Source organism: Rattus rattus, chromosome 1, assembly GCF_011064425.1.
Source record: "Rattus rattus isolate New Zealand chromosome 1, Rrattus_CSIRO_v1, whole genome shotgun sequence".
Classification (NCBI taxonomy): domain Eukaryota; kingdom Metazoa; phylum Chordata; class Mammalia; order Rodentia; family Muridae; genus Rattus; species Rattus rattus.
In genome coordinates, this window is record NC_046154.1 from 253,942,246 (window position 1) to 253,959,072 (window position 16,827).

A 16,827-nucleotide genomic window follows, 5' to 3' on the forward strand; every position below is an offset into this window, starting at 1 on the left:
TTAAATTAAGGTTTCTTCTTCTCAGATGACTTTAGCTTGTGTCAAATTGACATAAAACTATCCAGCACAGCCATCATAGAAAACACCACCATCTCAAGAGGTGTGAGTGTGGGAAAAACCCTGAGTCAGGTTTATGAATTGAAGAAGTGCCGAGATCTCAGGATGGTGTCGTTAGCTCAGGTTTATTTGATGAGGCCCTCCACGTTAGTCATTTTTCTGTTGTTGTGATAAGATGCTCCAACTAAAAACAACTTATGGAAGAGTTTGCTTTGGCTTAGAGTTCCAAAGGGAGAGGCCATTGTGGAGGAGAGAGCGGGCAGCTGGAGCAAGGAGCTACAAATCACATCTCTGCCCACAAGCAGGAAGCAGAGAGCAGACTGGAAGGGGTGGGGCTATAAGCCCTCAAAGCCCACCCACACTGACACACTTCCTCCATCAAGTCAGCACCTCACAAGAGTCCCATAACCTCCCAAGTAGCTCAACACACTAGAGTCCAAGAGTTCACATACTTAAGCCTGCAATGGCTTTGTTCTTTCAAACCACCACAGTGTATCATAGACTATGGTTTAAACAGCAAACATTTGTTTCTCAACACTGTGACAACAGGGCATGAGGCATTTTTTAGTAATTTATTCTATGTGCATTGGTGTGAGGGTGTCAGATCCCTTGGAACTAGAGATACAGATGGTATGAGCTGCTATATGGGTGCTGGGAACTGAACCTGGGTCCTTTGAAAGAGCAGGCCACTTTAACCACTGAGCCACCTCTCCAGCCCCTAGGGTACAGATTTTAACATTTGAGTTTGGGGACACACTTTCAGCCTACTGGAGATGGCAGTATTAGTAACTCGTTGATCGCTACAGAGGAACCTATACAGGAAAAGAGGCTCCTGCTGTCCACCACAAACTGGAGATGCTACTGCAGACTGTGGATGGTCTGAGAAACTGTGTTCCTCATGTGATCAGAGGGACTGCAATGCTGATCTCCGAGCCTGAGAACAAGGTCCTGTTGACAAAGGAGAGAGTGTTGCCAGGAAAACTAGCTAGTAGTGTTGTTACAGCATGGTTTGTAAGAAAGGAAGTGGAAAACTGTTACCTTTGCAAAGGAAAGAGAATGTTTAATCCATGTAGCCAGTCCAGGGAATGAAATGTTATGTATTGGAAGTAATTTTCAAAGATAATGTCAGGTCTTCTCCAAGGCCGGTTCTCCTTACCTGTTAAGTGGGTCAAGAGGGGTATGGACAGATGACCACACCTTGTAAAGTAGGACAGAGTGGGATTGGGGTAATGCAGGCTTCCCCACAGTGCTAGGCAGACAGCTGTTCTGGCCTGGGCTACATGACCCGAGAGCCGCCATATCTTCATCTGCAGTATGATCACAGCTGCCTTAAGCAGGACAGGCGCTGGGGGACACTGTTGGCAGAACCTCTACTTTTGAGATGCACCATTTTGTGGAAAAGACCCAAGTTCAGTGGCAACATAAAATATTTGACAGATGAAAGGCTAAGGGAGGGGCTGCCAGGAAAAGCCTAATCAGGTCAGGGTGAGTTCTAACAGTAACCTTGAATCCGTGTCAGTGTCCTTGGAACGAGAACAAGCCGGGCTGTCCAGGCCTGAGAGGCAGGAGAGGGCCAAGGCTGGTCTAAAAACTGGTCAGTGTCAGACCTGGGCAGTGGGCAGGTGTGGGCTGAAGACAGGTGGGCTGACACAATTTCTGCTGCCTTGGGGACAACATGGACAGACAATAGGTAAGTCAAAACCATCAGAGGGTCCACTAGGCCAAGAGGAGGAACCCAGAGGAGGCACCACGAGTCACATGATCAATGGTGTGCTGGCCCAGGTCCCAACAGCCATGGTCGCCAGTATTCACCTAAGCCAGATAGAAGGATGACTTGGGACCCAAATACCCTTATACATCTGCTGTCAAGTGATAGGGGGTGGCAGGCCCTTGCACATTTTCTGGGCACTGCTACCTAGAAAGCCACTAAGCACTATGAACCTGTGTATAGCAGAGGACACCAATCAAGCAAGAGGTGAGACAGCTGGTACAAACTCTTACTGGCCAGAGTCACAGACACAAGGTGGCAACATGACAACCAGGTCTGCTGTTGACTAGAGCAAGGTAGCCACCCAGTCTCTGATGCCAGGGTTCTACAGTTACCCAACTCCATCAGCAATGGTGCCCCACCACAGGCTACCCCTGCCTCAGGGTTTCTAAGAGAAACCATAGAAATTGTTTTAGTGAGAACAGATAAGAACACATGAGGTGGGAACCTTATCTGAGCTCAGTATAAACACAAAAGCAAAGTTGGCCAGAACAGGGCAGGCAGGCCTTGGAGCAGGCCGGGCTCTGTGTGGACCTCACTCCCGGGAAGGACTGCTGTATGGTGGACACATATCGCATGACATACCAAATTAACCCCAGGAAGGACTGTTTATAAACAGGAAAAAAGACCTGAGGCTCCAAGCCTTGAGAGCCCCAGAGGCTTTGCAGTGGGTCAGGACTGCCTGTTCTTAACCCTTCGTGGCCCAGTGGCCCTGCTCTGAAAGACCACTGTCTGTGTGACACTGTGGTACTTCCCTTCCTCTCATCAGCAGCAGTTATTTCCTCAGAGGTTCACCAGTGTCACAAAGACCAGGGGCAGGAGCAGTCTGAGCCTCCTGCTATCTCACAGAAGCCCAAGATGGAGCCAGGCCACTACTTTGTTTAGAAAAGCTAAGCTTTCGTTAAAATATAGAACTTGGGATTACAGGTCCTTGGTTTCCCTTCATGGCTTAAATGACATTTGAAAACTGTGACCCGGCATAGGCTGACAAAGCCTACATGTGGCAAGGGATCCTGGAGCCAGAAAGATGATCTGAGCAATATGGCTGCCATGGGATAGGCTATGTGGCGTGGGTACCCATCCCATGGCCTGCTCTGGGAATGCGCCCACTCTATAGGTCATGTTCTGGTCTAGACTCCAGAGACACAGCTGACAGAACCACCCTCCCAGAACTGTGTGAGGTCTAAACACTGTAACATGGACCCTTCCACCTTACCTGAGCCCCAAGGCTTCGTAGTATGTCTGTCTGTATAAAGTGACGTCACAGTAACCCCCTCCCAAGACACTGCTGTGTCCCAGCTATCCCTCCCGCCCTAGGCAGCGGCCTGGCAGAGCCGGGCACTGACTGCCTGAGGGGCCCAACTTTAGTCACACCCCAAACAAAAGCCCAGAAACACTTATAGCAGGTTAGTATCTTTAATTACATACGGAGTTCTTACAAACTGGTCAGGCCCATCAGTGGAGCAAGGACAGCGGCAGTCTGCAAAAGAGGAAGTGCAGTCACTGGGTGTAAAAAGGCTCACAGCGAGCTAGGATGGAAAGATGCAACTAAAACATGGAGCTGGGGTCCTGTCAAGTCAGGGAAAACTCCGCCCTGGGAGAAGACCCTGAGTCAGGAACACTTCCCCTTGCTGGTGGCAGTGCAACAGACACAGAAACTTCTGAAAACCATTTTGTCGGTAGGTAGAAGTCTCAGAGGGCCCCATTTTCACTAATCCAATAATCCCACCTTAGAGACTCTATCCCCAGGAAGTCCCTCTGGTTCCTTCCTAGGAGGAAAACCTGACACTGTCAGTATCTGAGAGTGCCTGCCAGTATCGTCCCTCTGCCTGAGGGGAGAGGTCAGTCACTCAGGGTAAGGTTGGTGGCACATTGAAACAGTGTTGTCATATGTACATGGTGGGGTCTACAGGCAGCACCACGGCTGTATAAGAGGCAAAGAAAGATGAGGCTGGGGAGAGAAAGGAAACATCAAAACTCTGAATGTTACCATTTTCTTTCCCCTCCCTGGTCCAGCTGTTGACGGCACTGGGTGGGGACTCCTCTCTTTAGTTCTAGCCTCTGTGCTGAACCAGCTGCCATTAAGTCCAACATGAGGGCCTAGAGAGATGTCAAAGGTGGGGACCTCCCAGACACTGGGGAGCCTGCCTGTTGCCCAAGCTCCAGCTATCACTTCTTACCCAGAGCCTCATTTCAGGGTGTCCTGGTGAAGCTCCTGATGGAAGCCTCCCAAGCAAAGGGCCAGAGAATGGTCTTCACACTCAGGCTACACAGCCGAGCGTCTGCCACCCAATACCCTGACCCAGTGAGTTCCAGCTAAGCCCCAGGCCTGCTCCCTAAGTCACCCTGTGCCCATGCCAGCTTCTCCACCGCCATTCATTCCCCCTGCAAGCTGATGCCCAGGGCATGCTCACCCAGTAGTGGCTCTGTCCTCTGCAGCCACAGGCGCCTGTCTTAGGCCAACCCAGATTACTAACACAGAGGACACACGCCTTGTCACCTACTCAGTGGGAGGAAAAGGAGATGGGTCTTCGCTGTTTCCTCAAAGTCAGTGTGTGCTTTGGGACATGGAGATAATCCCAAGGTCACAGAAAACACTGGCCAGGTCCCAGTGTCAATTAGACGCTGAACACAGTGAAGCCCTACTTACCAGATGAGTGTCAGTAACAGAGTCCGGAGAACAGGCACAGTACTGCCACAACTTTCAATGTGGAGCTGTGCAACTCCTTCACACAAACTCCTCCATTCCCCTCTCCCTGTTGCCTTCTGAGCTCAAGAAACTAGAACCTTAAGATATGTACAAAGCCTCCCCTCCCAGTCTTCCTCAGCTTTGAGGCCCAGTTATCAGTCTCCCTCTGGAGCTGCATGGGCCTTGTATCTTGTTGTGTTGGCTGGGGACTAACCATTCCCCAACAGAGCCTCAGCCACAGGTCCCAAGTGGCTCTTCCAGATCCAAAGTAGAGGGCAAGCCTCAACCCTCTGTCATGTGCTCCAGGCTCCAAGCCACAGAGAGCTATGGAGGTGGTCCTAAACAGGTGGCATCACCACACCGGTCCCATACACACAAGCATCAAGAACAGAACAATCTCCAAGCCAATGCCTCCAGAGTGGCAGTAGGGACCCACAAGGGTGGAGTGGCAAAAGAAGGTAAGGAAGCCACACCTGGAGACAGGCAGCCTGCATGGCTCTGACTAAGGTGGCGTGGGCTCCAGTAACTACTCAGGAATCTGAAGCAGAACCTAACGCAAAGACAGCCAGCACCCAGTGGCCCGAGGAGCCAGGACAGGGGACCTGCCTCCCCGGTGGGTGGGTCTCTAACCCCAACTCAGAAGGCCACAAAGAAAACTTTCAGTTGTTGCCTGCCTCCACAGACACCTCCCCCACTTTTCTGGAGCAGCTGTAGCTTCACCCGAGGACCCCTCTACCGGAAGGACATGAGACTTAGCTGCTGGGGACAGGCGGTACTCTCGACGGAACCCTGGGAGTCTTCCACCTGCCTATAGCACCATGGTGCCAGCAGGGTGCCTTGGTCTAGGCTGTCAGCAAGGCTGCTAGGCTAACAGAGTTAACGAGAAGCAGGTGGCCGTGGGCTGCGAGCCCAGCCAGCATCGAAGACTCCTGGCCTTGCAAAGGCGGCTGCGTTGGTTAGAATCAGTCACTCTTCCCCATGACAGAGGAAGTCACTGGAAGAGGCCAGGTTCCAGGCCCCAGCCTCTGGGCTCCCAAGAGGAGAGAGATGTCTTTTGGTGGATTCAGAGGCTTTTTTTTCTTGTGGTCAAGCCAAGACCATGCAGAGGAGGGCAGGAAAACCCAGGAGAGGTACCCATCTCTCCAAGGGGCCAGGTGGGTATGTAAACACAGTTCATTTGGCATTGAAATGACAGATATGTCATTGTCCAGAGGCTTGGCTGAGTCTGATCGCTAGGTCATCCTCCTGTGAGGCTTTGTTCCTCGGAACTGCAACTCGTGTCCACTCGAGACCCAAAGCAGTTGGCCACTCTTCGCCGGTTCTTCAGACTGGGGCAGGAAGAAGCCAACACACCGCACTAAAGATGCTCAGTGTCTCCCAGAGGAACTGGCCCCCAGCCAGTCTTTTGTTCTTGGACAAAGCCTAGGAGTTAGGCCCAGGAAGAGAGAGTGTGTTGTGTAGGCTCATTGGACCCCTAGAGACAGTGTGGGTGGCTGAAAGGTTGAGGAGAAGCCATGTGGCACCTGGGTGGGAAGGTGGAGGGAGTCTGTAAAGAGACAAGGCTTATCATGGAGCCACATGGGCAGGAATGCGTGGGCATCTGTGAGCCTTTCCCTGGAAATCCAGGCAGCAATGGAGTCCCCAGGGTCCCCCTCAGTCTTCTACAGCTGAGGCAGGAATGTTAGGAATCCATTGCCTCTGGCGGCCTGATGGAAGTGCCCAGGGTTCCAGGTCCACGGTTAGCTTGGCGGGTGAATGCTGGACTTCCTTAATGCCATCAGAACACGGCAGGCATGGGCAGAAGTGAAGGCGTCTCCTGCAGACACGAGAGAAGAGAGGCTGGCGGGATGTCTATGAAGGAAGAGACCTTCCCAGCAACAGCAGTGGAGTACACTGGAATGCAGGCTTCCCCCCCAACAGAGGAAAGTCTCCCTGGGACGTAGAGTGACTTCCTGGCCATCTTGCAAAGTGACCAGATATGGACAGGCTGCTTCAGGTATACATTTGCCAGCTACCGGGCCAAGCTGGCTTCTTCCTCTCCGGAATGTTCAGGTGCCCATAGGAAGTATTCCAGAAGCTGGGTATCCGTAAGCTGAGCTTGCAGAGGTGGTCAAGCCTAAATGATTCCTGGGCAGGCACATGTCCAAGAGGCTGTGTTGTGATTGCTAGGGAAGCTGGGATTGCAAGCAACAGAAGGGGGAGCATGCATAGAATTGCAGGTAAAGCTAGCAAAAACAAACAAACAAACAAAAAACCAACGCACAGTAGGGTGGGTGACCAATGCAGATGGCAGGATGGCCTCCCGTAGACCAGAGAGGTGGGAAAGGTGCCTCAAACAGGGCAATGCTACTGTATTGACATTCTTCTCAACAACAAGTCTAGCTACCTGGGCGGACAAAGACTACCAGGGTGGTGGCAGGTCCCTAAAGGTTCCGGCCGCGAGTGGGCAAGGCTGGCGCGGGACTGGTCCCGTTGGAGGCTGGATGTACCGGGCAGGGTCCTGTGCCAGCTGTGGCCAGTTGTCGACACAACATCTGCCGCTCACGCTCACGCTCCCTCACGGCCCTATTGGACGCAGACGTCTTCCGGATTTGTGCTCTACGTGAGTGCTTCAGCGGGGGCTTGTAGGTTCTGCGTAGCTCAGCCAGAAAACCCTGGTAATTGTTTCTCAAAGGGCTGTCTGGTTGCATGTGGGGGATGGCCCACTTCTCAGCCTCCCCAGTCAGACGGGATACCAGGAAGGCCACTCTCTCAGCTTCACCGGGGAAGCGGGAGGCTTGAAAGATCATGAACCTGTCCATCTGCATGAGGAACCCTGCCAACTGGCCAGGGTCTCCCGAGAAGGGTTCAGGCAGCGAGGTGGGCGGTGTTGTCATGGGCCGGGTCCCATTGGAGGTGATGGCAGAGATGGGTGGAGTGATCTGCAGAGCGCCAGGGATGCGAGCTCGGGTGCGCAGTAGAGTTAGCTCGGCCATCACACTCTCCAACATGTTGGTGAGATTGGCCTTCTCCGCCCTCAGTGTGGAGGCCTCGCGCCTCAGCGCAGAGTTGGTGAGGCGCAGGGAGGTCAGAGTGTCAACTACGTCATCCATCTGAGCGCTGGCACCAGGGGCAGAGGCTGGGTTCTCTGTTTTGGAGGTCTGAGGTTGGACCATGCTGGCCAAAGTCAAGCCACAGAGAGCTGGAGAACCAGAGCGAAAGACCTTGGGTGCTGAAGCAGGTGTGCCCAGGCAGAGTCTACGAGGACAAGCCTGGGGACGCTGGTCCTGTCCTGGACGCAGTTCCTCTCTGCAGGCTTCGCAGAATCAAGGTGTGGGCCGCTGGCTGGACCTGCTCGGGCCTTGAAGGATGCTCAAGCCGGATCTGCTTAGCCCTTGTAGGATGCATAGGCTGGACCTGCCCAGGCCTTACGAGATGCGCTGCCCTGCGCCGCCCAGACTTTGCGGGATGCACCTGCCGGAGCTCGGGCTGCGGATGCCCACGGGTGCCATGCGACCACCCGCGCGAGAACAAAGGCGGCGGCACCTGGGCTGGCCCGGGCCGGGCGGCGTTTGTACCTGTCGCTCCGCCGCTCCCTCCGCTGCCAAGATGGCCCGAGGGTCGAGGCCGCGCCCGGCCTGCACGTCACGGAGGCCGCCGGAACTGCTTCCCGGGCAGGGGCGGCGGGGGTGGCAATTCCTGTGGGGCTGGCTTGGCCGGGTCGCGGCGCTGTGCTGCGCGGTCACCGCGCGGTCTTTGTGCAGGCGCGGCGGGCTAGACGGCCACTGGGAACCTGGCAACCAGGCCAGGGCCTGCTGGTTGCCATAGAGACCGCTCGCTCTCGGAGCAGCGGCCGGGACCTTGCCTTCCGGAAGTGACGCACCTGCGCCTTTCTCAACAGCCTATTAGCGAGGAGCGTGGCTCCTGCCAGTTGAAATCTTGGAAAGATTAGCTTGGAAATTAGATAATCTTGGAAAGATTAGCTTCTTTCTGATTCTTCCCCAGGCCGCTCGCGGAGCCTCTCGGAGACGGTATCATTTTTAAAGTGAGATTGGTTTTTCTTGCTGTGACTTGAACGCCATTCACATGAACTATATGATCATGGTAGCAAATCTTGACAAGATTTTTTATTTTAGGCTTTTTGTTTGTTTTGGTTTTTGTTTTGAGGCAGTCTCCTGTAAGACAGACTGGTCTGGTACTCAGAAAGTAGATGACCTTGAACCTCTCCTGCAGGGGTTCACCGCCTCACCAGATTAGGATGTTTTTTTTTTTTTTTTTTTTTTTTTTTTTTTTGGTGAGGCAGGGGTTTTATGTTACTCAGACGACTGACTTTGAACCCATAATGTAGCCAAGGATGGCCACAACCCTCCCATCCTTCAGTTACCACCCTCCAGTGTGCTGGGATTACTTGCTCTGAGTGGCATAGCCTTGGACAATGCTGCAGGTCAAACCCAGGACCTCATGCCTGCAATCACGCCACCACTAAGCTGAATCTCCAGCCCTAGAAGCCTTACAAAACAGAACAGAAGCCTTTCATTTCTCCTCAGTGTCCTACCTGCACAAAAAAAAAAAAAAAGTCTTGTTCAATAGTCCACCATTTTCCCATTACTATCCTATTAGGAAACATTGGTTTTTGTGCCTTGTAGACAATCATATCTCCCTAGTCACACTGAATTTTGAGATTTTCCTGGAGGAGATAATTCAGAGTCATGACTTTCTGATATTGCCTAGGGCTTCACTGAAACCCTGTGCTATCTTTTATTGCTGCCTGCCCTCTTGAGAGATGGCCAACTTGTGCATGCTGAATTTTATGAGCGTCCCAGCCCCCTCCTCTGACAGTTGTTCCTCATGGTCCGTTCCACACTGGGATGTACTGGGAGAGAACATCTACGATGTGGTCTAGGAGGCAGGAGTGGCTGCAGGTGGGAGACAGGCTTGGGGTAGAGATGATGTTCATTTGCTCTCTAGTATTTGGTCTTGGGGTAAGGGATGGCAGCTGAGGGTGTCCACACTTTAAGAGTGTTATGAAATCTAATGCAGGGCTCGTGAGGGGTACCTGGTGGGCCCATGCTAAGGTGCCCCCCTAAGAAATCATGCCACAAGACAGACCTGGTATAAGGAGGTTTATTTGGGGGAACAGAGGGGAGTGAGGACCTGGAGAAGGGGTAGAGGAAGACAGACAGGAGCACAGCCATGAGGGCAGAGCAGGGGGACAGAGAAGGGGGACAGAGAGGCCGGCCAGGAACACATGGGAGGGGAGCAAGCAGTCCTTTTATACACTGCCAGGTCACCTGCACCTGGCAGCAGGGCAGGTGACGATGTAAGTCTTTATTAGGTTCCCAGGAGGAACCTAGCAGAATCACCTGTAAGCTAACAGAAAGAACACTGGTGTGCCCTTGCTCCAGACTGTATAGTGTGCAGCCATCTAGAACCCTCCAGAGCATGGAGTCCATGAGTTCAAAATCAAAAACGGTTCTGGATTGTACACACACACACACACACGCACGCACACACACACACGCACACACACACACACACACACACACACACACACACACACAGTGTTCTGAGCATACTGAGCATCCCCTTGGGAGTCAGGCTCTCAGAACCACAGTGGCACCTCCCAGGTGCCTGGATGCTGTGGGCTACAAAGGGGCCACAGCTCAGCTGTGATTTACAGTGTAAATTTGAGGCTCCCCCCACCCCCAGTGCCTTGAAAAGGAGTACCACATGTCGCTGAGAAAGTTCCATAATAGCCTCACTCTTCAGTCCCAAATGAGGAAATTTTGTTTCATTGAGCATGTGCAAGCAAAAATAAAAGAGGCAGCAGAGAGACAGCAAAGCATCAGTAATATTGGTGCTCACTGCACCCAGCACCGGCCCCGCAGCAGCCTGGTTGGGAATAGGCCAGGGCAGCAGCATCAAGGATGGCTGTACTGGCTGGTTTTGTGTGCCAACTTGGAGTTATCACAGAGAAAGGACTCTTCCTTGAGGAAATGCCTCCATGAGATCCAGCTGTAAGACATTTTCTCAATTAGTCATCAAGGGGAGAGGGCCTCTTGTGGGTGGTGCTGTCCCTGGGCGGTAGTCTTGGGTTCTATAAGAGAGCAAGCTAAGCAAGCCAGGGGAAGCAATCCAGTAAGCAGCATCCCTCCATGGCCTCTGCATCAGCTCCTGCCTCCAAGCTCCTACCTTGTGTGAGTTCTTGTCCTGACTTCCTTTGGTGATGAACAGCAATGTGGAAGTGTAAGCTGAATAAACCCTCTCCTCCCCAACTTGCTTCTTGGTCATGATGTTTTGTGCAGGAGCAGAAACCCTGACTGGGACAATGGCAGTGAATGCCCTACCCAGCACTTGGAATCAATGAGCTTCCAAGTTCCCACTCCTATATAAGCCTTGCCTAAGCCATTCGGTAAACAATAGTAACTTCTCTTGGGCAGTTTGCCTTCTAGCTGTCCTCTGGGTGCAATGACTGTAAGATCCTTAGCTACTAGCCAGAGATCCTTAGCTAGAGGCAGGGACCAGATTGCCCCAGGACAGGGAGTTTTAGAGATCCTTTTAAATGGACATGCTAGGGTCTGACACAAAGGAGTCCCCCTCTACTCTCAGAGTCAGTTTTCAGTAACCTTGAACAGCACATGATAATTTGCCAATAAAATGTGTATTACAGAAGGTAGAAGGCTCAGCCTAGTTTTGGAAATGATAAACCATGACATTTGCTTGTATTTTGTCTCATTTCAAAGAGTCTATAAGTCATAGTCCAGAAAAATGTAGGAAAACAAAAGAAAAATGCAAAGACAGTTTTTTGTTTATTTTTGAAACTAGACTATGTAGCCCAGGCTGCTTTCAAATTTCCTGCAGGATGCCTTGAACTTCTAATCCTGCAGCCCCCACCTCCCTAGTTGCACAATTATTTTTTGTAATAAAGAGTAGGCCCAGGTGTTGGAGGATATTTGATCATATTGTGATCCCTGAGACTGTGAACTGGAAAAACCTGTTTCTTGTTGTGCTATGGCTCAGCGGAAGCACCCACCTTTAGCCCCCTAACCCTGAGAGCTTTCTGTAAACAAGCGCTAAATAAAGGCAACGATAGGTCAAGGGGCGGCAGAGCAAGCAACCAGTTGACTGGGAGTCAACATAAGAAAACCCAGGAAAAACCACTCTGGAAATCAGTCTGGAGGTTCCTCAGAAAATTGGACATTGAACTACCTGAGGATCCAGCTATACCTCTCTTGGGCATATACCCAAAATATGCTCCAACATACAACAAAGATACATGCTCCACTATGTTCATAGCAGCCTTATTTATAATAGCCAGAAGCTGGAAAGAACCCAGATACCCTTCAACGGAGGAATGGATACAAAAAATGTGGTACATCTACACAATGGAGTACTACTCAGCTATCAAAAACAATGACTTCCTGAAATTCATAGGCAAATGGATGGAACTAGAAAATATCATTCTGAGTGAGGTAACCCAATCACAGAAAAACACACATGGTATGCACTCACTGATAAGTGGATATTAGCCCAAAATCTCAAATTACCCAAGATACAATACCACATGAAGCTCAAGAAGAAGGATGATCAAAGTGTGGATGCTTCACTCCTTCTTAAAAGAGGAAACAAAAATATTCATAGGAGGGGATATGGAGGCAGAGTTTGGAGCAGCAACTGAAGGAACGGCCATTTAGAGCCTGCCCCACACGCGTCACATACATATACAGCCACCAAAACTAGATAAGATTGATGAAGCTAAGAAAGGCATGCTGTCAGGAACCGGATATAGATGTCTCCTGAGAGCCCTAGCATGTCAAATACAGAGGCAAATGCTAGCAGCAAACCTGAACTGAGAATGGGACCCCCATTGGAGAAATTAGAGAAAGGATTGAAAGAGCTGAAGGGGCTTGCAACCCCGTAAGAACAACAATGCCAACCAACCAGAGCTCTCAGTGACTAAACCACTACCCAAAGACTATACATGGACCGACCCATGGTTCCAACTGCATATGTAGCAGAGGAAGGCCTTGTTGGGCACCAATGGAAGGAGAAGCCCTTGGTCCTGCCAACGTTGGACCCCCAGTGTAGGGGAATGTCGGTGTGGGGGGATGGATGGGGAGGGGAACACCCTTATAGAAGAAAGGGAGGGGAATGGGATAGGGCGCTTATGTCCAGGAAACTAGGAAAGGGAATAACATTTGAAATGTAAATAAAAAAATCCAATTTAAACAAAAACAGGGAAGAGAAAGGAGGGTCTTTGAGTTGAAGGGTATTTGAGAAAGCATGGAGAAGGAGAAGATTGTTTTCCTTCTGGGATGTTGGTGAAGTGGGAGGGTCATTTGGCTGCTTTCTCTGCCTCACTGAGCTAGCAGGCTTTCACCACAGCACCTGGCTCCTGAGGGTTCATTTGGTAAATCAAATGTTTCGGATTTTGTTTTTAAAAACTTTACCCAGTGCCTCATGTGTGTTAGGCAAACTACTCTACCAACCTGGGCAAGCAGTCTGCCAACTTAGGCCAACTCTCTACCAACTTGGGCAAGCAGTCTGCCAACTTGGGCAAGAACTCTACTAACTCGGGTAAGCACTCTATCAACCTGGGCAGGATCTCTGCCAACTTGGGCAAGCATTCTGCCAGTTTAGGCAAGCAGTGTGCCAACTGAGTTCTAGCTCCAACCACCAAAACTGAAAGAAATTTAAAAATAAGGAAAACAGAGGGAGAGGAAATGGTCAACCAGTGACCGGCCTAGCTTGAGACCCATGCCATGAGAGAGAACTGGCCACTGAGACTGTTAATGATATCCCTCTATACTTTGCAGACAGTAGCCTTGCATAACTGCCATCTAAGAGGATTCACCCAGCAGTTGATGGAAATAGATACAGAGACCCACAGTCAAACATTAGGCAGAGCTTGGGGAATTCTACGGAAGATGGGGAGGAAGGATTGAACAAGCAAGAGAGGTCAAGGACACCACAAGAAAACCTACAGAATCAACTAATTCAGGCCCATGGGGAACCACAGAGACTGAAACGCAAAACAGAAAGCACACATGGGACTGACCTAGGCCCCTACACATGTGTAACAGTTGTGTATCTTGATCTTCACGTGGGACTGACTCCTAATAACTAGTACATGGGCTGTGTCTGACTCTGTTGCCTGCCTTTGGATGCCTTTCCCTTAACTGGGCAATCTTGCCTAGCCACAGCAGGAGAAGCTGCACCTTGTCCTACTGCAACTTGCTATGCCAAAGCTGGTTGATATCCATAGGAGGTCTCCCCTTTTCTAAGGAGAGAAGGGAGGGGAAGCTATACTTGGGTTGTGAAGGTAAATAGATATATTAAAAACTCAAATTAAAGAAAGAGAGGGGAAGGAAGAAAAAGACAGGAAGGAAAGAAGGAAGGAAAAAAGGAAGAAGGAAATAAACAAACAAAAAATAACCAAACAAAGAAACAAACAAAGAAGAGGAAAGCCCTTGGGTTTGGTTCAGGTGCCGGAGCTGCTCTGAGGACCCATCTGATGTTCAGTGTCTGCCGTGAGAGCAGGAGGAAACACAGACATAGACTGCTGAGTTCTGAGTCCTTCCTTCTGTGTAATAGGGATGCAAGGGTGGGAACAGGGCCAGGCTATCTTTTTTAAGCCAGAGGTAAGAAGAGAAACCAGTCATTTCATGGGGGTGACAGCATGTGACAGCATGTGACCCTTGGACCACACAGACACCAGCCCTTTCATACCACCTGGATAGATGAACAGATCCTGGGAGGTAGAGACTCGGAGACTCAGAACCAACAGGTAAAACTCATGTCCTTCACTGAAGACCAGGTCTCAAATAGGACATGCTAGGTGCTGGGAAGAAGTGGGGAGGGACTGGGGGTAAAAGAGGAGAGGGAAAAGGAGAGGGAGGGGGAAGGAGAAAGGGAGGGGGAGGAGGAAGGAGAGAGAGAGAGAGAGAGAGAGAGAGAGAGAGAGAGAGGGAGAGAGATTTTACTGAAAAATAAACCAGAAAACTCAAATTCTGAAACATCTAAAGCTGTATTTGATGGCAACAAAATCAACAATCACAAAACAAATTAACTCCAGATAAAATTAAATAGATGGAACAATGAAGAAAGAGACTCTGAAGTGAGCACAGGTGTGTCTTTGATAAGAGCAACAAATGAATAATATTTATAAAGAGAACGGAGAGTAAGGGCATAGGACACCAAGATCAGGTAGCTGTGGAAGAAAAACGATAAAGGCACTTACCACCAAACCTGACAGCCTGAGTCAATGCCCAGCACTCACACTGTGGAAGTCCTAGTATCATTCTGTGCTGTGACAAAAGACTGTGAGCAAAATCAATGTGGGGAGAAAAGGTCTGTTGCCTTACACTTCCAGGTTACGGTCCATCATTGAGGAGGTCTGGACAGGAACTTGAAGCAGAAATCATGAACGAGTGATGCCTGTTTGCACACTCCCAAGCTCAGCTAGCTTCCTTATACAGCCCCAGGACCACATGCCTAGGGAATTACGCCGCCCATTGTAGGCTATACCTTCCTGGATCAAATGGCAATCGAGACAACCCTCCCCCAAAGGTCATGCCCATAGGTCAATCTGATCTGGGCAATTCCTCAATGAAGGCTTTCCTTTCAGATGACTCTAGATTGTGTCAAGGTGACAAAGATAACTAAGATAGGTGAACAGAAATATTCAAGCAAGTACCATTCACAAAAGTAGAGAATGTGCTCATGTGCCCATCTACAGAGCAAAGCCTACCAGCTACAGAGGACTAGTTGTGCTACAATATGGACAAGTCTTGAAAGCACTGTGTTAAATCAAAGGCATCAATCAGGCTTACAGTCCTAATGGAGTGGAAACCTTCAGAATAGAGAACTCTCAAAAATGGAAAGTAGAGGGATCCAAGCCAAGGCAAGGATGGGGGAGGAGAGGAGAGAATGGAGAGTAACTGGGCACAGCTAACACACGGCTTCTTTGGGATGGAAAATGGTAAATCGTTCTGGAGTTAGTGTTGATTGACTACACAATGTGGAAAATAGCCTGAAAACCACATGGAGATTTGTTCATGGTGTTTCTATTGTGTCACTAAAACAACCAATAGCCATTCGAAGAAATGCAGGGACAAAGGAGATCGTCCACAGCTGGATGTGAAGTAACCACAGGGTCGGCAAGATGGCTCGGCGGGTAGATAGATGCTCTTGCCCCGTAAGCCTGGTGACCTGAGCTCCATTTCGGAACCCGTGGGGAGTGGAAGGAAGGAATGAACTCTACAGAGCTGTCCCCTGTCCTCCGCAGGCATGCTGTGTTAATGACTCCCCCACACACTGGCGATAAACAGTTTAAAGGGAAAAGCCGAGAGGATGTAGTGTCTGAGGAGAGCACTTTCCTCACTTTCCATCGCAGGCAGCGATGTCCACGGTCAGCATAGTAAGCATAGTGCTGACAGGCGTAGCCTGTGCACTCAGGAGATGGAAATGAGAGAGCCTTCTTAGTCACGTTGCTACTGCTGTGGTAAAACACTACGACCAAGGCAACTTACAGAAGGAAGCATTTACTTGGCTCATGGTCCTAGAGTAGTGGTTCTCAGCCTTGCTAATGCTGCGACCCTTTGATACAGTTCCTCGCCTTGTGGTGACCCCCAACCGTAAAATTATTCTCATTCCACTTCCAACAGGGTCTAGACCCACAGGTTGAGGACCACTGCTCTAACAAGAGATAAGAATCCATGACCATCGTGATGGGGAAGTACGGCAGTGGGTAGGCATGGTGACTGAGCAGAAGCTGAGAGCTCACATCTTAAACTGCAAGCAGGAAGCTGACAGTGGACTGGGAAAGGCAAGTGGTTTTTGAAATTGAAAAGCCCACTACCGATGACACACTTCCTCCAGCAAGGCCACACTTCCTGAACCCCCACGAACACTGTTACCAACTGGGGACCAAGTGTTCAAACCCCCAACAGTATGGTGGACATCTGGTTCAAACCACCAAAGACACTCAGCTTGGGAAGGTGAGAGATCAAACTGCCCTTACTTGCATAAGCAAAATTGTCTGCAGAAAACTGAAAGAAATTTACAAAGCAGCAAGAAGTTCCTGTGACTGTAGATGAATTTGGCTGCCGGATACTAGGTGGCCTTTCAAAAATCCGCTCTGCTGTGACAAACTGAACAAGGTCAGCCGCGGTTCAGGGAGGGCAGCTTTCTCCACTGAGGTAAGCTCCAGAGGCCCCCGCCCCTCCTTGAGGTTCTGGAAAGAGAATTATTAGAGATTTGTCTGTTGCAGTGATAAAACACCATGACCAAGGCAACTTAGAGAAGAGTTTATTTGGCTTACAGTTCCAAAGGG

At 50.3% G+C, this 16,827-nt stretch overlaps 1 protein-coding gene across 1 annotated transcript; it reads right to left on the reverse strand.

Annotated features, from left to right (window-relative positions):
- Positions 1–3,227: 3,227 nt before the first annotated feature.
- On the reverse strand, positions 3,228–8,323 carry Rtl6 (retrotransposon Gag like 6). Its single transcript, XM_032918909.1, has one exon. The coding sequence runs from the start codon at positions 7,667–7,669 to the stop codon at positions 6,938–6,940; it is 732 nt and encodes a 243-aa protein (XP_032774800.1). The 5' UTR covers positions 7,670–8,323; the 3' UTR covers positions 3,228–6,937.
- Positions 8,324–16,827: the final 8,504 nt, after the last annotated feature.

What these genes read in the sequence shown, in the direction of transcription:
- Rtl6 (XM_032918909.1), bottom strand. Translation starts at nt 7,669, where the DNA reads ATGGTCCAACCTCAGACCTCCAAAACAGAGAACCCAGCCTCTGCCCCT.